Source organism: Grampus griseus (genome assembly GCF_964374135.1).
Source record: "Grampus griseus genome assembly, chromosome: 6".
Lineage (NCBI taxonomy): Eukaryota > Metazoa > Chordata > Mammalia > Artiodactyla > Delphinidae > Grampus > Grampus griseus.
This window is the reverse complement of record NC_139000.1, coordinates 24,133,814-24,153,629: the sequence shown is the minus strand read 5'-3', so window position 1 is coordinate 24,153,629 and position 19,816 is coordinate 24,133,814. Positions and strand designations below refer to the sequence as shown.

The window sequence follows — 19,816 nt, the reverse complement described above, 5'->3', positions numbered from 1 at the left end:
GTAGTATGGCCATTTTAACAATATTAATTCTTTGAATCCAAGGGCATAGGATTTCTTTCCATATCTTTGAGTCATCTTCAATTATCTTTCTTAATGTTTTATAGCTTTTAGCATATAAGTCTTTCACCTCCTTGGTCAGGTTTATTCCGAAGTATTTTATTTGGGGGGCTGTGATTTTGAAAGGTATTGTTTTTTTACATTCCCTTTCTGATATTTCATTGTTAGTGTAAAGAAATGTAGCTGATTTCTGTATGTTAATCTTGTATCCTGCTACCTTGCTGAATTTGTTTATCAGTTCTAGTAGTTTTTCTGGGGTGTATTTACGGTTTTCTATGTATAGGATCATGTTATCTGCATATAATGACAATTTTACCTCTTCCCTTCCGATTTGGATACCTTTTATTTCTTTTTGTCTGATTGCTGTGGTTAGGCCTTTCAATACTATGGTGAATAGAAGTGGTGTGAGTGGGCATCCTTGTCTAGTTCCAGATTTTAGCAGGAAGCCTTTCAGCTTTTCACCATTGAGTATTATATTGCTTGTGGGTTTGTCATAAATAGCTTTATTATGTTGAGATATGTTCCCTCTATACCCACTTTGGAAAGGGGTTTTAACATAAATGGATGTTGAATTTTGTCAAATGCTTTTCTGCATCTATTGGTTTTTGTCTTGCCTTTTGTTGATGTGGTGTATCACATTAATTGACTTGCGTACGTTGAACCATCCATGGGAACTTGGGATGAATCTCACTTGGTCGTGGTGTCTGATCTTTTTTATGTGTTGTTGGATCCAGTTTGCTAACACTTTGTTGAGAATTTCTGCCTCTGTATTCATCAAAGATATTGGCCTGAAATTTTCTTTTTGGGTGGTGTCTTTGTCCAGTTTTGGTATCAGGATGATGGCAGCTCCATAGAATGTCTTTGAGAGTGTTCCCCACTCTTCAGTTTTTTGGAGGAGTTTGAGAAGGATAGGTATAAGTTCTTCTTTTTATGTTTGGTAGAATTCACCTGTGAAGCCATCTGGTCTTGGACTTTTGTTTGTAGGGAGTTTTTTTAATTACAGACTATTTCACCTCTAGTGATTGGTTTTTCAAATTATCTGTTTCTTCTTGATTCAATTTTGGTGGGTTCTATGTTTCTAGAAACTTGTCCATTTCTTCTAGGTTGTGAATTTGTTGGCATATAGTTGTTCATAGTATTCCCTTATGGTTTTTTGTATTTGTGCAGTATCAGTTGTCATGTCTCCTTTTTCATTTCTTATTTTGTTTATTTGGGTTCTCTCTCTCTTCTTCTTGGTGAGTCTTGCCAGAGGCTTGTCAATCTTGTTTACCCTTTAAAAGAACAAGCTCTTTGTTTTATTGATTTTTTTTCTGTTGTTTTTTAAATCTTTATTTTATTTCCTCCCTGATTTTTATTAATTCCTTCCTTCTACTGACTTCATGTAATTCATGAATTACTTCATGCATTATTTTTATTCATGAATTACGTCATGAATTACTTTTTATAATTCTTTTATTTGTTCTTCTTTTTGTAATTGTTTTAAGTGGTTGATTAGGTTGTTTATTTGAGATTTTTCTTGTTTTTTGAACAAGGCCTATATCACTATGAACTTCCCTCTAAGAAATGGTTTTGCTGCATCCCATAGATTTTGTATGGTTGTGTTTTCATTGTCATTTGTTTCAAGGTATTTTTTAATTTCCTCTTTGATTTCATCATTGACCTGTTGGTTTTTTAGTAGCATGTTGTCTAGTCTTCATGTAGTCATTTTTTTCCTCATTTCTTTTCCTGTGGTTGATTTCTAGTTTCATGGCATTGTGGTCAGAAAAGATCCTTGAGATAACGTCTATACTCTGAAATTTGTTGAGGCTTGTTTTGTGCCCTAGTATGTTGTCAATCCTAGAGAATGTTTAATGTGCACTTGGAAAGAATGTGTATTATGGGGTTTTTTGGATGTAATGCCCTGAAAATATCAATTAAGTCTAACTGTTCTATTGTATCATTCAGGATCTCTGTTGCCTTATTGATTTTCTGTCTAGAAGATCTGTCCATTGATGTGAGTGGGGTGTTAAAGTCTCCTACTATTATTGTATTCCTGTCAGTTTCTCCCTTTATGTCTGTTAGTATTTGTTTTGTGTATTTGGATGCTCCTATATTAGGTGAATATATGTTGACGAGTGTAAAATCCTCTTCTTGTGTTGATCCTTTTATTATATAGTGTCCGTCTTTATCCTTCTTTATGGACTTTGTTTTAAAGTCTATTTTGTCTGATATGAGTGTTGTGACTCCCACTTTTCTTGTCATTTCCGTTTGCATGAAATATCTTTTTCTGTCCCCTCACTTTCAATCTCTGTGTGTTCATTGCCCTGAAGTGGGTCTCTTGCAGGCAGGTATTGTAGGCTCATTTTTTTAATTCAGTCTGCCACTCTGTGTCTTTTGATTTGAGCATTTAGTCCATTGACATTTAAGGTAATTATTGATAGATATGTATTAATTGCCTTTTTAACCTTGTTTTCCTGTTGATTTTATATTTTTTCTTTGTCCCTTTTTCTTTTTATCTTTTGTGGTTCGATGATTTTCTTTTGTGTTATACTTACGTTCTTTTTGGTTTTTTTAATCTATTGTATGTCTTTGATTTGTGGTTACCCTGTTTTTCCACTATGTTAACCCCATCCTGTATCTGCTTGCCTTAGACTGCTAGTCATATAGGCTCAAACACATTCTAGGAAATGAAAAAAAAATCTACATTTTCTTACTCTCCTCCCCCACACTTTATGATTTTGATGTCCTCTTTTACATCTTCATGTTCATCCTTTTGCTGTTTATTGTGGTTATCACTTTCACAGAAATTTTAAAATTTTTTTTTAATCTCTGTACTGGCTTATTTAGGTGATTTGCTTTCCAATTGTGATTTTCTCTTTCTTATATATTCTTCTTTTCTATTTAGAGAAGACCTTTCAGTATTTCCTTTAGAATAGGTTTAGTATTGCTGTATTCTTTTAGTTTCTGCTTGTCTGAGAAATTCTTTATCTTTCCTTGTATTCTAAATGATAATCTTGCTGGGTAGAGTATCATAGGTTGCAGACTTTTCCCTTTCAGGACTTTGAATATATCTTGCCCCTCCTTTCTGGCCTTGCAACGTTTCTGTAGAGAAATCAGCTGATAGCCTTATGGGGGTCCCCTTGTAATTAACTCTTTGTTTTTCTCTTGCTGCTTTTAGAATCCTCTCTTTATCTTTAAATTTTGCTGTTTGTATTATGTCTTGGTGTAGGTCTATTTGGGCTTACCTTGTTTGGGACCCTCTGTGTTTCCTATACCTGGATATGTTTCCTTCTTTATGTTTGGGAAGTTTTCAGCCATAATTTCTTCAAATACATTTTCAATCCCCATTGGCATGCTTTATATTATCCCATAGGTCTCTTATATTGCTTTCATTTTCTTTTTTTTTTTTAATTTGCCTTTCTGTCTGCTGTCCTGATTGGGTGATTTCCATTATTCTGTTGCTATCTTCCAGGTCACTTATTTGTTCTTGTGCATTACTTATTCTGCTGTTCATTGCTTTTAGTTCAGTTGTCATCTCAGCAAATGAGTTCTCTAATTTTTCTTGGTTATACTTTATAGTTTCTAGTTCCTTTTTTTTTTTTTTTTTACAGTACTCTGCATTTCTGTCAGTAGCCTTCCTTAATTCTTTCAGTATTTTCATTATCTCCTTTTTGAAATTGGTGTCTATTTGACTGAAGAGGTCTGTTTATTTGTTCTTTCAGGGGAATTCTCTTGGTCTTTTAACTGTGAGTGGTTCCTCTGCTTCTTCATTTCACTTATATTTCTCTTATTCTGTGAGTTTAGGAGAAACAGTTAGCTACTCGTCTTGGAGGGCTATTTATATGTGGGTCTGTCCCTGTGTATCTTGTGTGGGTTTAATATTTTTGGTGCGAGGGCTGTTTTTATTATTTATTTATTTGTTTATTTATTTGGCTGCATCAGGTCTTACTTGTGGCACGTGGGATCTTTGTTGCAGCATGTGGGATCTTTCATTGCGGCACATGGGCTCCTCTTTAGTTGCGCAGGGGCTTCTCTCTAGTTGTGGCATGCGGGCTACAGAGCATGCAGGCTTAGTTGTCCTGTGGCATGTGGGATCTTAGTTCCCCAACCAGGGATCGAACCTACATCCCCTGCATTGGAAGCAGATTCTTAACCACTAGACCACCAGTAAAGTCCCATGAGGGCTGTTTTTTTTTTTACCTGTAGCCTCTTTCCTCAGCATGTGCTGGCCATCATCCCCTTGACAGGGGGTGTGCAGATATGGGAGCTAGTGCCTGGTCTTGGGGTTCTCGGTGGCACTGGCAGATCATGTGCACCCCTAGAGCATGCAAAGGGAGTAGAGACAGCTCACGACCAATCCTGGAGTCCAGAAGGGTGGTGGTGGCAGCTGGTGATTACTCCTAAAGCCCAAAGGGCAGTCGCTGCTCGTGACCGCTCCTGGAGCTCGTGTAGGCGGTGTTCTGCTGCCTGAGAGCTCCTGCAGGGAAAAAGGCTGTAGTGGCAGGTCCTGCCCCTCCCCTCACGCACCGCCCACACAATGGCACCTGGCCGCTAAAGCAGCCTAGCTTTCCTCCGCGTGCACTCCCAGGTGTGGTTGCCCCAGACTCCAGCCCCTTCAGGCTGTCTGCGTGCAGCCCACTCCAGTTGTCTACCTGGGTCTCATCTCTGAAGCCCAAGTTTACACACCCAGCCCCCGCCCATACCAGAGAACATGTGTCTTAGGCTGGGGAGTGCAGGGCGGTGGCACTGTCTGTCTCTCCATTCTAGCTGCTGCAAACCAGTTGCTGCATTCTCCTCCCAGGCTCCAAAGCTCCCCCTCTGTCCCAGCTAATCTCCCCACTGGTGAGGGGACTTCCCAGGGTACAGGAACCTTTCCTCTTTCACAGATCCCTCCCAAGGGCCCAGGTCCTGTCCCGATTCCTCTCTCTTTTTTTTTTCTTTTGTCCTACCCAGTTACAGGGAGATTTTCTTACTCATTCAGAGTTCTGAGGTCCTCTGCCAGCGTTTGGTAGATATTCTGTGAGAATTGTTCCACATGTATGTGTCTTTCTGATATATTTGTGGGAGGGGGTGAGCTTCATGTCCTACTACTCCACCATCTTGATCACTCATCTGCACTGACTTTTGAATGTTAAACCAATCTTGCATCCCTGAGTTAAACCCAACTTGGTCATAATGTATGACCTATATTGGTGGATTCGAAAGTTTACTTGAGGCTTTTTTGCTTGTTCACAAGGAATATTGGTTTATAGTTTCCTTGTTATGTCCAGAATATGTAAAGAACTCTTACAACTCAAGAACAAAAGGACAAACAACTCATTTTGTTTGAAATGGCCAAAAGACTTGAATAGATATTTCTCCAAAGAAGATATACAGATGGCCATTAACCACATGAAGAGATGTTCAACATCGTTGTTCATTAAGGAAATGTAAATCAAAACCACAGTGGGCTATCACTTCATACCCACTAGAATCATTTTAATCAAAAGAATGAAAAATAAGTGTTGTCAAAGATGTGGAGAAATAGGAACCCTTGTATATTGCTAGTGGGAAGGTAAAATGGTGCAGCTGCTATGGAAAAGAGTTTGGTGGTTCCTTAAAAAGTTAAGCATAGCATTACCATATGATTCAGCAGTTCCACCCCTAAATATATACTCGAGAAATGGAAACATACGTCCACAAAGAAACTTGTATACAAATGTTTATATTTTTAGAGCATTATAATAGCCAAAAGGTGGAAACAACCCAAATGTCCATCAATGACAGATGAACAGATGAATAAATTGTGATATGTGCATACATGCACAGATACACACACACAGGAATATTATTCAGTATTAAAAAAGAATGAAAAATTGATGCATGCTACAACTTAGATGAAACTTGAAAACATTATGCTGAGTGAAATAACTCACATAAAAGGACAAATATTGTATGATCCTACTTACATGAAGTAACTAGAGTAGTCAAATTCATCTGGACAGAAAGTATAATGATGGTTGCTAGAGTCTGGGGGTAGGGGAACATGGGAATTTACTGTTTAATGGATATAGAATTTCAGTTTTGCAAGATAAAGTTTTGGAGACTGATGGTGGTGGTGATGGTTTCACAACAGTGTGAATTTGCTTAATGCCACCGAACTATACAGTAAATGGTTAAAAGGGTAAATTTTATATTAAATTTTACTACAATCAAAAAAAATAAGGGGAAAGAAAGGAACAAAGAACCAGTAGATGGTACAACTTGGATGAATCTTAAAAACATATGCTAAGTGAAATAAGTCAGACACAAAAAGTCACCTATTGTGTGGTTCCTTTTTTACAATATATCCAGATTAGGCAAATCCAGAGAGACAGAAAGCAGGTTAGAAGTTACCAGGGGGTGAGAGGAGTGGGAAATAAGGAGGGATTGGTTAATGGATATGGAGTGTTTTTATGTGATGATAAAAAAATTTTGAAAGGGAGAGCTTGTGGTTACCAACATTGTGATACAGTAAACACCATCGAATTACACACTTTAAAATCATTCAGTGTATGTTATGTGAATTTGATCTCAATAAAACACACACACTCACACATTGCCAGTCAAGCAAAATACATCCTACCGCGTTCCTCTGGGACACGTGGTACAGGCCTGCAAGGATCCTTTGGGCTCTCGGAAGAAAATGTTTAATCAATCTTTTTAATTAAAAATAACCTATTTAAAGTAGTATATATGTATTATAGATTGTTTAAAGTGCTGAAAGCACATACAAGAAAATAAAAACATCTCATTCCTACCACTCAGAGATTGCTATTATTAGCACCTCTTGTTTTCTTTCTAGAGTTTTCTCTCTCCTGTCTCTTCCCCACCCCCTCTCTCCACACACACACACACACACACACACACACACACACACACACACGCGCACACGTATTTTTAACCAAAATGAAATTATGCTGTTCTGTTTGTAAATTTGGTGTGTTTGGTTGTGATCTTCATCTCTCCATGTTGACACATTTTAATTCATCTAATAATTACAATTTAAGTTCCCTCAATATTCCAAAATTGTTTACAGTAGATCGATCCAAATTAGATTCCAGTCTAGGGACAGGTATTGCATTTTGTTATGTCCTTTAAATCCCTTTTATCTAATGTATACACCTTTTTATCTAATGTATACACCTTTTTATAACAGAGATTACTTGAAGAAACTCAGCCAGTTGCCTCATATATTTCATCTTTTAAAAACGTGTTTTGTTTTATATGCTTTTTAAGTACATTAACTAATTATGTATTGGGGTACATGATCAAAAGTGTTTAGTGATAAGGGTACAAGCATCACAAATGGTTAAAGACTGTAGGGTATGCAGGTGTTTATTACACTCATCAGTTTTTTGTAAGTTTGAAGTTCAAAATAAAAAAATAAACATTAAAAAAGAAAAAATGGTTTAGAAGATTACTATTCTAGTCTACCATTTTTCCAGAGTGTGCACTTGTCAATTCAGGAGTCCACCTAAACCTCTGGAATCAGATTTGGAGGCGCAGCGGGGGAAATGGGCATTTCTAACAGTCTTTCTCGTGGTTTTGATGCTCAGGGATGTAGAGAGGTGATGCTTACCTTGTGCTTTGTGATCATTTCCAGAATTGACACCCCTCCTTTGTCTCTTGCATCAATATTTATCGAGCATGTACTCTAGGCCAGTCCCACCAACTGGGACTGTGAGTGATAGGCTGGAAAGGCAGAGGGAGGCAGCTCTGTGGGCAGTTTTGCAGTTTATTATGGTGGCATCTAACACACTTGCTCCATTAGCCTGTTACCTTCCTTGATGTTCCCCTGTCAGGATTATGAAGAAGCTGTGCTCTTGCTGTTAGAAGGAGCTGCCTGGGAAGAAGCTCTGAGACTGGTAAGAGGACTTCAAAACTCCTCCCTGCATGAAGTGCTAAGCGGAGCAAGAGCCTGCACAGGGGAGACAGCGTCAGCCGCAGTCCCTTGTCTTCGGAGCTACTGAAATTTGTTAGAAATAGTTCAGGTTCCTGGTCTAAGGATAAGCAGTGCTTCTTAAACCATTTAAAAAGTTTATTCTTGATGTTTGGAATTAGTCCTCTAAATATGAAATATTACTAATTTTTACTGAAATGAATTGAGTTTTCATTGGCTACCTTATAGGAGGCCTACTCCTCTGGAAAATATCCTGTCACCTCTGAAAGTGATCCATTTCCAAGTATCTTAACTTTCCAGTGATTTGAAGTTTTCCTGCCTAAAATTGTTGTATTTTTTTTTTTTTTTTAGGTACATAAATATAACAGACCAGATATTATAGAAACCAACGTAAAGCCTTCCATTTTAGAAGGTGAGGGTTACATTTAGATAGAATTCCTGATTTGGAAGTATAGAACTGCTGGGAGAGAGGGAGATGGGAGAGTACTGCCTGTGCTATTACATCCTTTAATCATGTCAGTGATGAAAGGACTCATTATATCGAGTCAATCAGAGTTCTCCAGTGGGTGTGAAATTTACTTCTGAACATGGTTTTTAAATATGGTATGTTGCTAAATAGTAGCACATAACTTATTTGAATGTTAAAAACCTGTGATAAGATACAATTAAGAATCTTTGGGAATAGTTGGTAAACTCAAATATGAACTGTATATTAGATAATATTGTATCAAATGGTTAATTTCCTGCATTTAATAATTGTATTGTGGTTATATAGATGATATCCTGATTCTTAAGAGAGAGATGCTGAAGTATTTAAGAGGGAAGAATCATATCTGCAACTTCCTCTCAGAGGGTTCCACAAAAATGTGTGTGTTTAGAAACAGAGGAAGCCAAAAATATGGCAAAATGTTAATAATTGATAAATCTAAGTGAAGGGTATATGTATGTACATTGAATTACTGCAACCTTTAAGTAGGTTTGAAACTTTTTCAAAATAAAAATTTTTTAAAAATAAGAAGGGACTTCCCTGGTGGTCCAGTGGTTTAGACTCTGCACTTCCACTGCAGGGGCCTCAGGTTTGACCCCTGGTCGGGGAACTAAGATCCTGCATGCAGTGTGGCACGGCCCAGAAAATAATAATAAAAAGAAGAACCTTTGCAGATGGTTCCTCAATAACAGATGAGTGTTATCAGTTCTAGTATACTCTGGTGTTCGCTATATCCCTTAAAAGCAAAGTGTAAAAGAAGGACATCAGTTGGACTTATAAAAGTCTTTGGGAGTAGAGGTTGATTTTAAGCTCTGCACAGTCTACCCTGTAAGTAATGTCTGGCCTTTCTGACATTAACATGTATTTATATTCTTACCCTGCCTGCTCTCTACTACCCTGTCCTACTCAAAACTGGGAGGGTTCTTTGTGTATCATTCACTTTAGGTACTCCTAACTGGATACTGGAAGCATCCTTCCTGGCCCTATAACAATCCATCTAGCCCACTCTTGGATTTTTCTCCACTAATTAGAACCTAGAAAAAGTGCTTCTTAAACATATAAGTATTGGGTATTTGTAGATGAAAAACTACAAAGACCTAATACTTATATGTTTAAGAAGCATTTCAGAGACTTTCCTCCTATTTTTGTTAGCAGCTTCCTGTGCACTCCTTTTATTTACTAGTCTTCTCTTGGGTTACATACCAAGTCTTTTGTTCAGGTGATTTTTGTTTTGTTTTTGCTGTACTCGGGCCTCTCACTGTTGTGGCCTCTCCCGTTGTGGAGCACAGGCTCTGGACGTGCAGGCTCAGCAGCCATGGCTCAGAGGCCCAGCCGCTCCGCGGCATGTGCGATCTTCCCGGACCAGGGCATGAACCCGTGTCCCCTGCATCGGCAGGCGGACTCTCAACCACTGCGCCACCAGGGAAGCCCTCTAGGATGATGTTGATGAACTTTAAGATCTGGAATCTCAATCTCTAGTTCTTTCTCCTATAGCAATGTTGGTTACTTCTCATTAAAGAAAAAATTCTTGCTTGAAAAACCTGGTAACTTCTTTTCTTTGTTAAGCTCCAACTCCCTCACTAACCACTCCCACTCTAGTTTTATCTCTTTGTTTAAACGTGCTCAAATTATTTTCCATCTGCACCCTTAGCCCAGAAAAATTATATGGCGTTTCTGGACTCTCAGACAGCCACCTTCAGTCGCCATAAAGCACGTCTATTGGTGGTACGAGAGCTCAAGGAGCAAGCACAGCAGGTGCATCTGGGTGAGTGCCCACCTGAAGACACCAATGCTTGGGGGGGGGGGGGCCAGCATCGCGCTTTGTCTCAGCACGCAGTGTGATTACTGTGCCAAGTGGAAGTCCGAGGCCTCTGAGGGTCTGTGAGGGTCTTTGTTGTGGGTACTGGTGAGAGCTTGGGGGCAGGACCAGGCACCAATGGGCAGAGGTCTGCCAAACGTTCTCTCCACACCCCGACCAGAGCAGCAGACTACTGTATTTACACAGTGATCTCCTCATTTCCAGAAGTTCCTTTGCTTTAAAAAAAAAAAAAAAAAAAAAAAAAAAAAAAAAAGACTTGCCTGGTGGTCCAGTGGTTAAGACTCTGCACTCCCAATGCAGGGTGCCCCGGTTCGATCCCTGGTCAGGGAACTAGATCCCACATGCCACAACGAAGATCTTGCACATGGCCACAAAGATCCCACATGCCACAACTAAGACCCAGCGCAGCCAGCTAGCTAGATAAATAAATAAATAAATAAGTAAAAATTTTTTATGTAAAAAGAATAAAGAAGTTTGGTAAAGTACTAGTTTACAGTAATAAAACTGTATATATTATCTATTTCATTTTGAGATCGACTTTGTACTAGTTTTCATGTCCTTAGATATGACCTGGTTAACTGTAGTTCCCTTACCCCACTGAAGGTAAACCCTCATTGCAGGTAGTTCTCATGCTGTCTGGTTCTTCTCCTCTAGATGATGAGGCACCCCACGGTCAAGAGTCAGATCTCTTCTCTGAAACTAGCAGTGTCATGAGTGGCAGTGACATGAGTGGCAAATATTCCCACAGTAACTCCAGAATATCAGCGTATGTATCATGTTTATTCAGCACATTGACCATGCCCTGGGTATATGGAGAAAGTACAAGTAAATAGGTCAGTTTTCCAACAGGACAGTGCAGCAGGAGGGGGAGGACATTCTTCAAGGCCCTGTGGAAGCTGTGCAAGGACCTTCGCAGCATATCTAAGAGATTAGACTCAGCTTTGAAATGTTTTCTGCTGCAACTTCGTGGCCTGTGTGTTTGCCCATCAACCACATGGCGCTTACACTGGGTACTCAGTTTATATATGACATCTAACTTTATTCATTTAAGAAATATTAAGTGACTATAATGTGTAGGCACTGAGAAAAATATAAAGATTATAAAGAAAAAAGATTTCACACTTCTTCAATTCAAAATTCAACTTGTCAGAAGTATAATCGAGCTAGTTGTAGTGGATGTTACCAAAACCTTTTAAGGAGATGTGAGTTATAAGAGCTTGTACTCTTCCTTGGGAAACAAAAGTATATAATGCAAGATTATATATTTAAACCAAATTGTGCTTTAGGAATTCAGAATGGAGACCTGTGAGGTTGTGTGGGGCAATCAGAAACTGCAAGAAAGCCACCTAGAACTGGGCTTTGAGAGTTGGGGTGAGAGTCCCAGACAAAACAAATGGCATAATTAAAGACCTCTGAGGCAGGAGAGAATGTGGGATTCATATATATTTTATGATATTCAAATTCCAATCTTGTATGTCTGTTATCTTACTTCAACTTAATTTTGTTGCCTTTAAACTTATTTGGTTTTTGCTACAAAATTGAAGCTGTTTGTTCTTTTCATTTTTCTGCCTCTTATTATCAGATGAAATCCGATTTTATTCTGTATTTTAATCAAAATTTCAAGGCCAGGCATCACTTTTTAGGGTTTTCCTTATTACTTCCTGCCTTTTCTCTCCCAATTTAATTTTTATGTATCATCTTAACACCTTCACCATTTTCCCCAAAATACAAATACTATCTGTATATACTCTGGTTTCCCAGAAAGTTGGTGGCCAATAGTTATTCATTTTAATCTGTTCAGCACAAGGAGAGCCCCTTTTAAAACATCTCTAATTTCTAACAGGAGATCATCTAAGAATCGGCGCAAAGCGGAACGGAAGAAGCACAGCCTCAAGGAAGGGAGTCCACTGGAGGATCTGGCCCTTTTGGAGGCATTGAGTGATGTGGTGCAGGGCACTGAAAAACTGAAAGGTATATTCTCAATACTGATGATTCTTGCCCACAAAAAACATAGTAAATTCGTCACTTCAGGGTGCATTCCTGAAACAAAACTTCTCAGCCAATAGCCTAGACGTCTTCCTCTTTGGCATCCACCTACCTGAGCTGTGAGAGACTATCACTGAAACCAGGATAAAGACAGAGGAGGCACTGCTTTCCTGCTTGGCTCTAGTGGGTTTGTTTTCTTTTTGTAGTAGATACGTTGAATTATTCCAGCTTTTGGGGAGAAAGAAGAAAATGAGGGAGATATTGTAGTGTGCTATTAGATATTTTCACTTGGGAAAGAAACTCCTGTTAGGATTCTAGCAGTGGAGCTGGTGATACAACTTACCACTCTCAAATTTCTTCTCTCTAGATGAAATATACCATATTTTAAAGATACTCTTTCTCTTTGAGTTTGACGAGCAAGGAAGGGAATTACAGAAGGCCTTTGAAGATACTCTGCAGCTAATGGAAAGGTCACTTCCAGAAATTTGGACTCTCACCCCCCAGCAGAGTTCAGCTACACCTGTAAGTTTTCCTCAAAGACAGAATGTGCTGCTTTTTTTTTTTAATCACTTTGACAGGTTATTACTCTCACACAATCTCTTAATAGTGAGAGCAAAAGATTTTCCTGTTCTTAAAACATACTATACAATAGTTAAATTGTCTTAGGCTTATGTTTAAGCTGTCAGTAAGATTTTATGTTTGATAGTATAGTTCATAGTACACCTTGGCCTAGGTTAAGTTTGCTTTTTATTTCTCCTTTCTGCATGAAACTGCTGTCATGGAGAAGATGGGAAAGTCAGATGTCAGATGGTTGCCCTGACCTTCAGTGAGATTGGTCAGGGTAGGGGGCAAGCTAGGCCTCTCACCTCTCTGTTCAGACTTATGGATGGGATCTGAGTTCTTTAAAGGAAGCCCAGACAATTGCTTTTTCTCTTGTTTTATGGTAAATTTGACTTGTCACTTCTGTGTTGTTGTAACAAGCTTGCTAATTATGTTAAAGCTGTTTGTGTCCCATCAAGAATTCTAATATATTGTCATCTATTTATTGTGTATATCTGCTCAGTCTCTTACATCTCAGGTCTGTTGTTCAAAGTTTCAGTTTTGATTCAGAAAGGCTGGTTTATCAGTCAGAGTCCATTAAGGAAAAACAAAAACCACAGCTGTTATTTTATCAGAGAGAGTTTAATATATGGAACTGGTTAACCAAGTACTAGAGGACTGAGAAGGCAGAAAGGGAACACAGAGAAGGAACATTGAGATTGAAACCCGACAGCCGCTTGTACCCATAAAGCTGAAGGAACAAAAGGAAAGTTGGGATTCTTAGAATTTAGATGCTCGGAGGTGAGGCCCCTGCAGAGCTGGTTCTTGAACCTCGGAGAAGGGGGTGGCAGCCAGCTAGTGCTGGTATTGCCGAGGGGGCAGGATGAGGCTGGGTCTAAGCGTATAGAAATAAACAGAAACTGGAACAAACAGCTGCTGCGGGGTACAGAGCTACTGTTGAGTGAAAGCAAGCGAACAAGGGAACAAATTCCCTCTCTTTCCTCTGTCCAGCTGGTGTCTGCTATTGTTGGAGCATAACGGCTGTCCAAGGAGGGGTGTTTTCTCAGGCCCCCAGTCCCAGCATCACGAACAGTGTATAGGAAGGGTGGGTTTGGAGCTGAGAGAAAGGCTGGAAATCGGCTCATAAGCTTACTGGGTCTCGATTTCCTCAGTTATAAATGGGGATAATACTCTCCTGTATACTTCACTGGAATGTTTTGAAGGTTAGATGAGAGGGTAGATATAAAAGCATTTTACAAACCATAAAGATAAAAGCAACTGAGAATTAGCCCCTCATAAATACTTGAATTTACTATAATAAGTATTTCTTAGAAGAAATGTGATCACCTTCAGAACTAGTGCTTTCGAGGCTAACAATTTATAATGCTTCCCAATGCTCTCCCTTATCCTCGTCTATTCAGATCATGTTAACATCTAAGATACCAACTTACGAGTCTTCTAGGGGAAATGACCAGGAAAATTGTGTTTTTGCTCTGGTTGGTAAAGCATGGTAATGTCATATATGCAGTATACTACGTGCTTTAGTCACATGGCAGTGTTTTGAGCACATGCCATCACTGCTGAGAGTGCGCCAGGAGAGAACACACAGACCTGAGTGAAGGCGAGGCGGAGGGCCTGGAATGTGCCTGCTGAGGCTCGAGCGGGCGTGGAATTCCTGCAAAGTCTCTTGTTTTACCTTAAACACATGTGCAAGTTTGCATTCTCCTCCGTGATATGCACAGAATTGTTTTAATGTAAAAATTCTCACAAATCTTTGAGTACAGTCTGGTGCTCTGTGTATTCTATAACCTCTTATTATTATATCCCCTTCCCCCAGGGTATGGCTCACTTATTTGGAAAGGACCAGGCATATATCAGTGAGATTTTCTTTTTCTGTTTTCCCCCCATCATTACCTTGTTCTTCTGGTGGACAGGAGATGTAGAGGTCTGAATTGAGACTGGAGAAACTGGCAAATTAAAATCACATATGTGTTTGATACCACAATGAAAATGAAAGGCTATTTATTGCTGGTAGAGATTTGGTATATACAGTCAGCAGAAGTATAAGATAATCTTTGCTGATTCAGTCTACTTTCTACTTAGGTTCTAGGTCCCAATTCTACTGCAAATAGTATCATGGCCTCTTACCAACAAGAAAAGACTTCAGTTCCTGTTCTTGGTTAGTATTTTTTTCTCTCTAAATTATTATAGTACTAAGCAGAAGGAGTATCTTTTTCTAAGTGTTGAGATGGTTAGTAGTATAAGGAGAGATTGGGGAATCACTACTATTTTCCCTCAGTTCTAAGAGTCTGTCTTTAGTAAAATTAGTTTAATGCCTTTAGTGTTGGGATCCTGGGTTAGCGGGTAAGAAATCCAATGTGACATTAAATGTATAATTAAAAAAAAATTTATCTGACATACACACTTATTAATACAATGGCATACATACACTAGTCCATACAGACACATCACAGTTGAAGAAGTGTGACTCCTAAACAGTCTAATTTGCACATACATTTTAAGGATTCATCTGAATCATCCTTTTTGGCTATTGGCAGTTTTGCATTGTGTCTTGGGGACATTTTCATATTCCTTGCTTAAGAGCTGGACCATTTTAGTCATACTTAGGATTAACAGTATAATTTGAAAACAAATCCAAAGAACATTAGCATTTCATCTGCATTTTCTGTTGAATTCCTAAAATGTTCTGTTTCTTTGTGGTGGGCGGGAGAGGATTCTCATCAGTTAGGTTACATATTCCTCAAAGTTAAAAGGCTTTCTTTTGAAAGTTGGTTAAAAACCTTTTGACAGATCAATTTGGTGCCACAGTATTTGTCCTTCATGTGGATCAGTCAAGCACAGCAACTTCTTTTTAGCTTTGAAAAGGTGGCAGTTTTTACGGCTGCTATTTGCATTTCTGGCATGTGAGAGGCAATGTTCTGAAATTTTTTCATTTAAATGCTACACTGTGGTAGCATTTTGATGACATTTGAAGTAGACTTTGTGGGAGCCATGTCAAGTTTAACTTTCATGGCTTATGTTGCTACCAGGAAAAAATTAACCACCTTCCGTTCCAGCTAAGCTCATACATGCAGAGAGTTAACTGCTGTATCCCTAGATCCCCTTCTTCCTGGAGGCTGGCAAGCTGCCTTTGGTATCAGTCCCAAAACGTACACTTATTTCTGAGATGCTACAATTCATCTCAGGCCAGAGGCTGTTTGGTAATTGTTTAGTTTGTAATGTGTCTAATCCAGTTGTGATTTTTGTCCCCTCTTTTCCTCACTGCTGGCTTGATGCTGACCTTCAGGTCAAGTTCAGTCACACCTTTCTCTAGGCTGGTCTAGTTGGCTTTATCAAAGAGCACTTCCATTTCCCAGCTGAGCCTTAAAGACTTTAAAATTTTGAGGCTCCTCATTATCAGAGTATGTATTATCCGTGTCCCTGTGTAGGAACACTAGTGTAGATTGTTTAGGAAAGGAGAAGTTCTCATAACCCAAAAAGAGGCGGATGAGCTACTCACAAAATTAGTTCCTCTCAAATATTCCTCACCTGCCCCTTCCCAGCTAACAGTAGTAGTGGGGGATCAGAGACTTGACGGGGCATTTTCTGATTGTTTCATGTTAAGATGCAACGTAGTACCATGCAGGTTGATTGCAGGTCTGCAAAAATGTAATCCATTTCATAAAATGGATTAACGTTTTACCACAGTAGTGCTTAAATCACGGAGAAACTGGACTCGTTACAGTTAATAACAAAATTCTTCAAATGAGTATGATTTGAGTATCAAAGGATTAAGAGAAGTCCTTGGAAAAACTGATAAAGCCCTCAAATTATTTTTGTGAAATGACTCTCTCTGTGCTGTGAAATTCAAACATGGAAATGTGAAAGATGTCATGTTCTGCTGTCATACAGTTTGTCAGAATAATTTCTTTCCTGCCAATAAGTCAATACTTTGTATTTATATTTGGTTAAGTCTAAGAATCAAATATAATTGTAGTTATGCCTAATTTTTAAAAATAAAATACACTATTTTCATAACTTGTTTCTTTTTTAAAAAATGATGGAGTCTCATTCAAAGTTTACCCACTATTTAACATAAAATTATGGAGCTTGTTGACAATGCATTTAAGTAGGCTTTTCCAATATTATAAATAAGCGAAACTTCTTGTGGTCTTTCTGTCTATATAGATTTTTGTTTGGGGGTGTAGAGAGTAGTAATTGTATGTGAAATTATAAAACTGTTATGATTAGTAGAGAAAATCTGGATTGTACAGTATGGCAAAGAAAATTAAGATTTAATAATTTCTAGTCATACATGTGTATCATGCATGTATATATGTATAATGAAAACCATGTTTTTAAAACATTTTATCTTGAGCATTTTTCACACATTTCAAAATATTCATGTAAATAATTTTTCATGTCTGTATGGGTCATATATACAGATGTACTATGAATAATACTGAGAAAGACCATCTTTATATATGCATGTTTTCTCATGTCTCTACTTCCTGTATATGATTCCTACACTTAGATAAGAGACTCCATAAATCTAACCGAAAGAGGGCCTGTGAGTTTTATCTAACGGTGACAAATTTCCCCCAACCATCACCGCTGCCTCCATTTATTTATATTTTTAAAATATGGACATTTTTATTGATCAGTGTGTTTGCAGAAATTTTTATCATAAAGCATTTTCTGTCCATTAACTTTACATACTGAATACACGCCACTACTTTTTTTTACTCTTAAAATTGATGTAAATTTTACATACAGTAAAATGTACAGATCTTAGGTGCATAGTTTGATGGAACATTAACTCTGGTTCTGATGGTCGTCTTGTAGGTGCAAAGCCCAGTTGCCTAATTTTAGCTTAGAGTTACTTGCCTCAGCTCCCACCAAGAAAAAATAGTGTGCCTATCACAATTTCCCTCTCCTTTCTTTCAGATGCTGAGCTTTTTATACCACCAAAGATCAACAGAAGAACCCAGTGGAAACTGAGCCTTTTAGAGTGACTCTGACCCCAGTTAGGAGGGCTCTGGCAGAGAAGGCTGTTTTCCTTCCACTCCTCACTCCTCGAGGCCTGGCTGCTGGGAACTGGGGAGAGTAAGACCATCTACCTTAGCATTACGGAGAGCTGCTCTGTGCAGCTGACCTCAGCAGACACCAGTTCTATTTTATTTTGCATATAATCTTAATCGTTAGCAAGGCTTTAACCATATAGCATCATTTCGTAAAAATTACTGTTCTTCTACTTAGTGCTGATTGAGAGCATATTTCTGGCATTTATGGTAATCAGGACATTGGGTTTCATTCCCAGCTACAGGTCTGAATCATATTGGGACTGTGGACAAATCACAGAATTGACTTGTGCCTCAGTTAATTGGGAATGTTTTGTGGCTGCTACCTCAAAAATGTGAAGAGAAGTTAAATAATGTTTTCGAATTGTTTTATGTTCCTTGAGGAAAGCCTTATGTATAAACAACTAATGGCTATTAGTGCTCCCAACAATAGGTCGAATTTAATCATTTAAATGACTTCACCTTGAACTAAAGCAGAGTGAAAAGTGAAATCTATCCTTTGATATTCTAAGCTTTCCTAGGTTGACAGTGGTTATTTTGTAATATCTTGCCAGGTCATGTGCTTCCAGTTATAACTGGTTTGAGCCTCCTATCACTACAGTGTCCATATAGACTATTTTTATTGCCTGTGAATGTTCTGCTAGAGTTAGCAGTGTTAGAGCTGGAATAGATCAGAATTTCTGAAACAGTATTGCGTTCATTTGGGATGGTGAGCAGTGTGCATCATAAGCATGAACAGTAGTAAGTTACTCCTTTTTATCCAAATGTTGCTTCTTTTAACATAAAGTTTTTGTCAGTATTTAGGTCATTTCATTTATTTTTCTTTATGGTGCTTAACTGACCTCTGTCTTTTAGTTATTTTCTTTGGAAGAAATGAGAATGTTATCTCTTTTTAGTGAGTCTAGAAAAAAGCTCAGTTCATTTTGACAGAAGTTTGTGGCTGACTCTTGGGTAAGGTTAACAGTCTCTTTCATGCTTTTAATACCAGAACCAGACCTTTATTACTCTACGTAAACTAACAGGACATCAGAGTATAGGTATACCCAGAATTGTGTAACTAAAGAAGAATTTGCCTAGTATAGCAAAATGTAAACTTTAGAATCTAGGTGTGTTCACTGTATAATTCATCTTTTCTGTGTGTCTGAAAATTTTCACAAAATAATAGAAAAAGTAGAAGAAGGTCTATAATTAAGTGCCCAACGTTGAAAGGCTGCAGGTGCTTTGTGACTACTCTTTGGTGTGGATTAATGAACATGGTAACTTACATGTCATTTTAATATATTATAGTGCTCTTGCTATGGATAATAGTAAAGGGACCCATGCTGATGGGTGGGAAATAGAAGTAAATGTGTCTGTTGATAATGGTGTGACTTTGCATGGATGTTCACTTTCCTTGAAATAATATATTGAAGCAGCAAAAAAGAATTTGTGTGAATACAAATTACTATCAGTTATTCTCTCTCTGAGCAAGAAGGAATTTTACTCATTTGGAGTAGAAGCAAGTGAGAGCAGACCTTCCAAATTGAAGGCTAAGTCAAGGGTGAATTCATGGGGAAAAGTGCTGTGTATGGGCAAAGGAGAAACTCCTTGGAGTTGTGAATGCTTAATTTGTGGGAAAGATTTTGTCAAGTTCTAGAGAAGGGTATATAATTCTTCCCCCAAATTTGGCCTCTTCCCAAAGCAAATTCATGCAAGAAGCTAAAAGCCTCAGTTATTTAGTTTGTTCCATGGAATCAGCTTTGTTCAGATGCTCCAGACATCAAGAGGAAACTTGCAGAGGACTTTCTCCAATAAATGCACATTTTAAATTTAGACTTCTTTAAAAAACAGAGGCAGGAGCTAATATTTTTATTATGTCTTTATGAGTATAGCTTGGTGTAATTTCTTAGCATTGCCATGTATTTTAAAATAACTTTTCCATATGTATCTACATATATACACACATG

At 38.2% G+C, this 19,816-nt stretch overlaps 1 protein-coding gene across 1 annotated transcript in view; it reads left to right on the top strand.

Annotated features, from left to right (window-relative positions):
* Positions 1–19,593, top strand: part of ELP1 (elongator acetyltransferase complex subunit 1) — a 62,974-nt gene extending 43,381 nt beyond the window's left edge. The window contains exons 30-37 of the mRNA XM_082657469.1: positions 7,860–7,922; positions 8,309–8,369; positions 10,096–10,209; positions 10,918–11,029; positions 12,107–12,234; positions 12,617–12,771; positions 14,893–14,968; positions 17,737–19,593. Of these exons, the coding sequence (XP_082513595.1) occupies positions 7,860–7,922; positions 8,309–8,369; positions 10,096–10,209; positions 10,918–11,029; positions 12,107–12,234; positions 12,617–12,771; positions 14,893–14,968; positions 17,737–17,804 (777 nt within the window). The 3' untranslated portion in view covers positions 17,805–19,593. The remainder of the gene's footprint in view (positions 1–7,859; positions 7,923–8,308; positions 8,370–10,095; positions 10,210–10,917; positions 11,030–12,106; positions 12,235–12,616; positions 12,772–14,892; positions 14,969–17,736) is intronic.
* Positions 19,594–19,816: the final 223 nt, after the last annotated feature.